Below are 9,038 nucleotides of genomic sequence, written 5' to 3'. Positions count from 1 at the left end.
GCCGCACACATTTCCTCTTTATCACAGCAAAATGTCGTGAACTGAGCTCGGATTTCTCTTGGATGGGGTCCTTACTCAGTCAACCAAAGGCTAACTAGCTAATTAGATCTCAGGCTACCTGCTGTGTTTGCCCTTGAGGAAGGCAGCAGTTTAATACCAGGGAGTGAGTGCAGATTTTTTTGTGCATTGAATGTGTATTTGACTCTGTGTAAGTGTACATGAATGACTTCCTGTATGGATGCATGCACAGTCTTGATGCACACACGTGTATGTACATTGTTTCTCTTTGCACGTGCACATGTTTGAGAGAGAGAGAGTGTGTGTGTGTGTGTGTGTGTGTGTGTATGTGTGTGTGTGTGTGTGTGTGTGTGTGTGTGTGTGTGTGTGTGTGTAGTTGTATGAGGGTAAGTGCTGTTAATATGAAACGAATGGATCAAAGCTGATTGTTCATGTGATTATGTTTATATATGATTTTCTATTAAAGACCAGTTGTGGCATTCTGCTTCTTCTACGCCCCCATGTTGAACAGGAGTTGCTTATTTTTAGTCTTTTTACTCGTGTGAAAAAAAAAGTTCCACTTCATAAGTATCAGTAAAGCAACAACACTTCAGTAGACCACTATTTCCACCAGTGGACACACATGGTTGGTCCAAAACTAATCTGCATATACTGTTACATACACTTTAATGCACTCAGTGGCCACTTCATTTGGCACACCTGTAAAATCTGATGCCTTCCAAAATAACAGCTCAGCCATAAATTCCACCTCCACAAAGTTCCAAAGGAGTGTGGAAGAATGTGAGAACACGTTTATTTTGGTTCAACTTCAGTTCAGTTACCAGCTCTCTGAAAGTTTGAACAAAAACAATTAACAGATTTGTTGCTAAGTTACTTATTTCTGTTTTATTATTATTATTGTCAAGTTTGAAAGGGAGAGGATCATTTCACTGGTGAGGCTCTACAGGTGTGGACGGGAAAAAATATAGGTAATTATATGAAATAGGTAAGGGATAATGCCCGACGAGGTGTCCATTATCAGAAATGAATGGACGACGTGGAGGCGTGAACCGTCCAACGCGATAATGGACACCTTGAAGGGCATTATCCCGCTTACCACGGTCACTTACGAAAGAAATAAATATTAAATCAGTTATTAATACGGTAATGTTGTTTTTTACTGTTAAAATCGTAAGTTTTTCACAAGAAGTGACGCGTTGCCAAGGTAACCGGCTCTGGCCACAGAGCCTGCAGCTCGGATGATCATCTCAGTGAGATGATTGCTTAACGTTATGTTACGTGATACAAAGTATCATTTTAGAGGGCAAGTGCACCTCTTACCGCTTGTGTGTGTCCAGAGGAAACTATAAAATCACTCATGTTGTCTACTGTCTTGCCGTTGTGATAAACAATCAGGCTATTTGACCGGAACTTTTTTATAGGTGTCCTACAACACTTTTTAACAGACACCCTGTAGCCAATCAGAATCGAGTATTCACCCAGACCATGGTATAACTTCTGCTAATATCCACAACATACATCTGACCTCTTATATATTTATGGGCAACATTATCCACAAAATGAAGCCACATTTATTTTCCAGCCGTTTTGGTAAAACATCATCCACATGCATAAATACATAAATTACATAAAAACTAAATTATAACAGAGAAAATGTAGAAGTTCATGGTGTCATGTAAATTGTTTACAGGTGTGTTCACATCCTCTCCTCCCTAGATAAACCTGCTGAGACTCTTCAGGCTAACTAACAGGCAGGAAACTGAGTTCCTCCACTGAAGGAACTCAAGATGAGTGACCAGGGCTCATCTTCATACATGTCAGACTCTGTGTTCAATGATTTCCGTCTGGAGGGATACTTGTGTGATGCTGTCATCAAAGTCCAGGATGTCGAATTTAAGATCCACAAGCTCATCCTCTGTAAATGCAGCCCATACTTCCGGTGAGGTTATCAGGTGATATCAGGAAGCAGCTGATCAATGTCTATCCCTCAAATGAGATAAAACAAGTACGAGATAGAAGAGAGGATATTGAAGACCTGATGGAGAACGTACAGAACATATTTTCAAGGATAATTCAAGTTTTCAAGTAATCAAAGTTTTACCAGGTTTTGTGTCTGTTTGCACACACTCAGTTTCCAGTTCAAAAGGTTTATGCTGCTATTTAGTGCATTGGGTTCAATACTACTGTAAGACTACAAGAGGTTTTTATTGTTATCAGTGAGAAGAAGAGAAAAGAAAACACTGAATTCTGTTTCTTTTCGATCCTTTGTTGTGTCTTCATCCTGACCCACAGAGCTCTCTTCCGTCGCTGGTCAACCCCAGACAAGAAGGTCTTTGACATCCCGGGCGTGTCTCCCGCCTCCATGCAGCTCATCATTGAGTTTGCATACACCGGCATTGTTTCTGTGACAGAGGACAATGCAGAGGAGCTGCTGCTGGCGGCCGATCAGTTCAACGTAATGGGCATTGTGCAAGCCTGCTGCCACTTCCTGAAGGAGCATCTCAGCCCAAGCAACTGCATCGGCATCTGGTGCCTCAGCGACATCTGCTTCTCCCCGCGACTGCAGCACAAGGCCTACTGCTACATCATTGATCACTTCGAGGAGGTTGCTGCCTGTGAGGAGCTTCAGCAGCTCTCCATGCAGCAACTCACTGACATCCTGGACAGAGACGACCTCAATGTGAGACAGGAGAGTGCTGTGTACGAGGCCGTCCTTCGCTGGATCGCCCACAAACCAGAGGAACGGAAAACACACTTGGCTGCACTCTTATCTAAGGTACGATAACGCCACTGCATTGAGTTTAGATTAACCTCTTCAACATGCTGTGTTATACTGCATATGTGCTGATGAGCATGTTGTTACCATGGATACCAAATGATTGTTACATAAATATAGGCTATATATATATGGATCAGGAGACTATCAGCGTAATCACAGTTGAGCTTTTGAATGTATGCTAAAATCACATATCTACAATAACAAAGCTTTCACACCACAAGCAAAACACACTGGAGTCCACAGTTGTTTAATTCACACCAGAGCTCCCTTTCACACCAGCTGAGACAAATTAAACAAAAACACCAAATTTACTTGAATCACACTTAATAGGTTCAGAGTGAAAGTGAAAGTTTGGGAGGCTGAGACTGGGTTTAAGACTAACCCAATACTGAGAGCAAAATGCATTAAAATGTGTTTCAGTGCAGCCAATAAGCATCGTTCTGAATGTTATGTTAAAACAACACATATGTATATCCTGAAAGGAAGACTCCATATTGTTGTTACGGTCAACAAATCCCATATAGACACCAAAACAATAAATTAATCCTGTTATCAAGTATTTGTCAGTTCATCCGAAGCCAGATATATTTTATCCCTCTTACTTCTCACAGACCTCCATTGTTGTGCAAAATTATTAAAAACACATAAATAAGCCACACAGCTCCTTCATTACCATAAATTCTGCCAATTTAGTATTTCCAGTCAATCCTACAAACACCATCCGACTACTGTTAACACTCTCAGGCTGAAAATAATTCCCAACAAATGCACTGTTTTCTCCTGTTTTTGTAATGTTTATTCGAAACGACAGTGACCTGCTGTTTTAGGAAATTATTTAGGCTTTTAGAAAAAGTTAAGGTATATGCTTGTGGTCTGTTTTTTTTTAAAGATTTATGTCTTCAGCGAGAACAAATGGACTTGGTGCTGCAGCCAGGCTGGGAAAGTTAGAAAGCATTGCAATATTACAGTCTTATAATGATAATGAAGATATAGAATATCACCAGTCTTATCCTTTAATTTAATCCTGAAATTTGGGTTGACAGGATAAATGTGTGAAACCAATATCAGCCTCAGTTAAACCACAGTCCATTATGTCTAATTCAAAGACTTCTCTGTGTAGGTCCGGCTGGCCTCGACAAGTGAAGAGTACATCACACAGAACGTGATGTCCAATGAGCTGGTGAGGACCGATAATCAGTCCCTGGGCATCATCTCAGAAAGCATACGTCTCCTCAGCGCAAACAGGGCCAATTTTCATTACCCACAGGCTCGTCCTCGCCTGCCCAGTGACATCCTGTTGGCCACTGGAGGCTGGATAGACGGCGGACCAACTAACTTCATTGAGGCCTACAATATCCGTGCTGGCCGCTGGGTCACTGTGAACTCTGATGGGAGTTTGCGTGGCTATCACGGCACTGCCTGCCTCCATGGGTCTATGTTCTGTGTCGGTGGCTTTGATGGTTTTGAGGAACTCAACAGCGTGCACCGATTTGACCTGACTACACTCACCTGGCATGAGGCAGCGCCAATGCATTGCCGCCGCTGCTATGCGAGCGTCACTGTGCTTAATGGGTACATCTACGCTATAGGAGGTTATGATGGGCGTGATCGACTCAGCTCTGCGGAGTGCTACAGGCCCGAGACCAACCAGTGGACTCAAATTGCACCCATGCATGTGGAGAGGAGTGACGCCAACTGCACAACCCTCCACAACAAGGTGAGAGTTAAAGGATAATGGTGGCTGGAACATTGTTTCTACCTGTTTGAAACAAGCTTCAGAGTCTACAGACCCACACTGTTAGATAAAAATCTAATTAGTTTTTGAAATGAGTGTAATAATTGGCCTGAGACTAAAGGTCTGTAGCAACCCACATCTAAGAATCTATAATGTTCTATGCATGAAAGTGTTAAGAGACTCATGTTGCTGTATCATATAGTCCTGTACTTCATTTGTGTGCAGATGTTTGAGCAGAAAGGTCAACATGTTAAACATTCATGCAGCAACTCTTCATTATAAAGTATGCATAGCACTGGTTGTCAAAATATAAATAGATATAATGTTTTCTTTAAACCAAGAAAAATGCTAAATGACTTACTGTAATGACTCCTGTTCTCCCCAGGTTTACATTTGTGGTGGTTTCAGTGGGCACGAGGTCCTGAACACATGTGAATATTACAACCCACAGACCAACCAGTGGACAATGATCACCCCCATGCACAGCCGCCGCAGTGGAATTGGCGTTGTTGCATATGCAAATCATGTCTATGCAGTAAGTACATGAAACACTGCTGACATTCACAAAGCACATTAACTGTGTGAGGTGAAGAGATTTGGCAAGCAGTTGTTTTAAACTGGTTGAGCTAAATGCTGACATCAGCAGGTTTACATGCTCATAATGCCGACGCCAACATGCTGATGCTTAGCAGGTAGCCTGTAACGTGTGCCATGTCCGCCATCTTAGTTTAGCATGTTAGCATGCCAAGATTTGCCAAAGTCATTACAATTCTTTGTCAGACATACAAAAATGAAAATATGTACCAAATTTCATGGTGAGTAAGACTGGACCTCCTTTTAAACACTCAACCCTTTATTTTACTTTTCCTCTCATAGGTTGGTGGCTATGATGGCAACGAACATCTGCGCAGCGCTGAGGCCTACAACCCCCGCACCAACAGGTGGCACGCAGTGTCCTCCATGTTGACCCCCCGCAGCAACTTTGGCATTGAAGTGATTGAAAATCAGCTCTTTGCCGTCGGGGGCTTCACTGGCTTGAGCGTCACCTCTAGCGTCGAGTACTACAACACAGCAACTGATGAGTGGAGGGAGGCCCGTGACATGGACATTTCCCGCAGTGCTCTGACCTGCTGCCTCGTGTCCAGGCATCCCAACATGACCAGCTATGCGGTCCCTCCTCGCCTGCTGCAGTTTTTACATTTGGAGGATAAGTCGGTGGAGTCATGAAACCTCGTCATGAAGCCCCTGAACAGTTTTAGCACAGCCCTGCTCTGTGCCGCCATCCACCCCGGCAAGACTTGAAATAAAATGAAAAGAGTGAAATAGAAGCATCAGACTGAGACTTCCTTCAGAGAAATTTTAACCTTAGCTAACTTTAGCTAACATTAAATACTTTTACCTCTGCATCCAAAGGGGAGACAGACAGCAGGATCAACACATGACATCTTCAGCTTTAATTGTCAGCTGTGACTTACCAACAGTTTGTCATTATTACTGTTACTACATGACGACATACTGTAGCCGCCATCTCCAAATACAACAGCATCTTTAAATGTGATGATCGAGATAAGACTTTACTGATCACACAATGGGGAAATGTACTTGTTACAACAGCAAGAATTAAGAGGAGAGATAGAAAAAGGAACAAATAGATGATAAAAATGATACGAAATAAAATCAACTATTGAGGCTGTGTGTCACACTGCGGTGAGGTCGTCCTGTCTTGGGTTATTGTCTTGTCATTTCCTGTTTTATTTTGAAAGTCTAACTCTCCTCTCGTTTCAGATCACTTGCCCTTCCTCTTGTGTCACCTGTTCGTCATCCCTGATTCCTGATTGTGTCCACCTGTTCCCCATTACCCTCATGTGTTTAAATAGTCTGCGTCTCCCTTTGTCCTGTGCCGAAGTGTTTCGTCTTATGTCCGATCACCAAAGCCTGCATCATAGCTCACAGCCACAGTCTGTACTTGTAAGTCTTGTTTCCTCGTCAGAGTGATTTTTTGTTGTAACTTCTGTAGTTTAGTTTAGCATTTATAGTCTTCTGAGTAATTTGCTTTCTTGGTTTGCCTCCCTTAGGAGTGATTTTTAGTTCATATAGTTCATAGTTGTAGTGAGTCTAGCCTCCATCTTTTAGGAGAGTTTTTTGTTTCTGTCCTGTTCTTTCTATTTCTTTGTTAGCTCATTCTCCATTCGGAGAGACTTTAGTTTAAAGTTTTGTAGCCTTTTGATTTTCCTCTCTGTGAGTGATTTTGATTTTGATAATTTTAATAGATCCGTGTTTGAGATATTTTCCTCCTTTGGAGTGTTTTTTGTTTTCACTAGAGTAGTCAAGAATTCTCATAGATCAGGTTTCATAGCCCCTTTGTTTGCTCTGCATTGAGGTTGTCTTGACTCAATAAAAGTCTGCTCACTGTCATTCTCTGCTCCTGAGTCCTGTTTTGAGTTCGGGCCTGACAGTACACTTCGGCCAGTATGGACTCAGCAGAGGCTGGCCGGTGGGCGGCCACGTTACAGGCTCAGGAAGCCCGCATCTCTCGTCAGGAGGAGTTCCAGACGGCGATGGTGGGTCAGCTTGGCCAGCTTTCAGCCCAGGTGAGGGAGCTGACGGACCACCTGCGGCAGACAGCCCCACCATCAGCGGCGCCGGAACCCCCAGCTCCTGCTGCGGCCGCGTCCCAGGGCGTGGCCGGGATGGGAATCAAGTTGGCTTCCCCGGAGCGATACTCGGGGGAACCAGGACAATGCAGGGCTTTCCTTATTGATTGTTCCATACATTTTGAACAGCTCCCGCACGCATTCATCACAGACAAGTCTAAAATTGCATTCATGATTTCCTACCTGACAGGGAGAGCCAAAGCTTGGGCCGCCGCTGAGTGGGCTCGAGACTCTCCGCTTTGCTCCTCTTTTACAGACTTCAAAACTGCTCTCATGATGACTTTCGATCCTGTGTCGACTGACAGGGAAAAGGCCAGGGAGTTGAGCAGAGTGACACAGGGCCGGGACTCGGTGTGCGACTATGCTATTCGCTTTCGCACCCTGGCGGCGGAGAGTGGGTGGAATAACACCGCCCTGTACGATGTCTTCCTGAAGGGGCTGGCGACTCATATCCAGGAGCTGCTGTTGCCCCTGGATTTGCCTGCGGACCTGGATTCACTCATCTCGCTTGCCATCCGGACTGACAACCGGGTTCGTGAGCTCCGGCAACCACGGAGCAGCGGTTCGAGGTCGGAGAGGGCTCCGTGTTTTCCTACCCCGGGGGGGCAAGTTCTCCGTGATTCACCGCCTGAGCACCGTTTTCCCTCCTTCCCCACCAGGGAAGAGGAGCCCATGCAGCTTGGCAGGACACGGCTGACACCGGAGGAGCGACGACGACGCCAGCAGGAAGGCAGCTGCTTTTACTGCGGCAAATCTAATCACCTCGTCGCTACCTGTCCGGCCAAAAAGATCCAGGAGGTGAGTCAACCCCCAGCCACGGACCGCGCTCCGCGCAGCCTGACGCCTGTTGAGGTAACGCACCATGCCATCACTATGGACATTGAGGCACTCATAGACTCTGGGGCCGATGAGAGCTTAATTGACTGGGGGCTGGCGGAGACATTGGGGTTAAAATCGAACCCCCTGGCCAGCCCCATCAAAGCCAGGGCTCTCAACGGAAAAAAACTGTTTTTGATCACTCACGCCACGGAACCACTGGATCTGCAGATCCAGGGGCATTGGGAACTCCTGACCTTTTACTTGGTTACTTCACCCTCTCAGTCTCTGGTTTTAGGCTACCCTTGGTTATGTCAACACAACCCCCACGTGAACTGGATAACAGGGGCTATTATGGGATGGGGGGAGGATTGTGTGGATCACCGCAAACCGGTTCCGGTCCAGGGGAATAACATGACTGCTATTAATCACTTCTCTGTCACCTCTGCCACAGACTCTGAAACCTCCGACCTGAGCTCCGTGCCTTCCTGCTACCACCACCTCCGAGAGGTTTTTAACAAAAGCAAGGCCTTGTCACTTCCCCCACACCGGCCCTACGACTGCGCCATAGACTTGATTCCTGGCTCCCCCATACCCAAGGGCCGGTTGTACTCCATCTCCGGGCCAGAGAAAGCAGCCATGAAAGATTACATAGAGTCATCATTGAGGGCGGGGCTTATTCGTCCTTCCTCGTCAGCAGCTGGGGCCGGATTCTTTTTTGTGGGGAAAAAGGACGGATCTCTCAGGCCCTGCATCGACTACAGCCCCCTAAACGCCATCACCGTCAAAAATCGCTATCCCCTGCCCCTGATGACGTCTGTTTTCGACCAGCTGCAGCAGGCTAAGGTATTTACCAAGCTAGATTTACGCAATGCCTATCATTTAATCAGGATCAGAGAGGGGGATGAATGGAAAACAGGATTTAATACTCCTAGCGGCCACTACGAGTACTTAGTCATGCCTTTCGGTCTCACTAATGCCCCAGCTGTATTCCAGACTATGATAAATGAGGTGCTCCGGGATTTTTTAGACCGGT

General features: G+C 45.4%; 1 protein-coding gene across 1 annotated transcript; it reads left to right on the top strand.

Moving 5' to 3' along the window:
• Positions 1–1,805: 1,805 nt before the first annotated feature.
• LOC139346114 (kelch-like protein 10) lies at positions 1,806–5,759 on the top strand. Its single transcript, XM_070985016.1, has 5 exons — positions 1,806–1,957; positions 2,311–2,794; positions 3,918–4,514; positions 4,918–5,067; positions 5,409–5,759. Exons 1-5 carry the CDS (start codon positions 1,806–1,808, stop codon positions 5,757–5,759), a joined length of 1,734 nt encoding a protein of 577 aa, XP_070841117.1.
• Positions 5,760–9,038: the final 3,279 nt, after the last annotated feature.

The sequence above is a fragment of the Chaetodon trifascialis genome, chromosome 17, assembly GCF_039877785.1.
Source record: "Chaetodon trifascialis isolate fChaTrf1 chromosome 17, fChaTrf1.hap1, whole genome shotgun sequence".
NCBI classification, from domain to species: domain Eukaryota; kingdom Metazoa; phylum Chordata; class Actinopteri; order Chaetodontiformes; family Chaetodontidae; genus Chaetodon; species Chaetodon trifascialis.
This window is presented reverse-complemented; position numbering and strand designations above follow the sequence as displayed.

Coding starts and splice junctions, on each gene's coding strand:
- LOC139346114 (XM_070985016.1), top strand. CDS start 1,806: ATGAGTGACCAGGGCTCATCTTCATACATGTCAGACTCTGTGTTCAAT. Junction 4,515..4,917: donor GCACAACCCTCCACAACAAG/GTGAGAGTTAAA, acceptor TGTTCTCCCCAG/GTTTACATTTGTGGTGGTTT. Junction 5,068..5,408: donor ATGCAAATCATGTCTATGCA/GTAAGTACATGA, acceptor TTCCTCTCATAG/GTTGGTGGCTATGATGGCAA.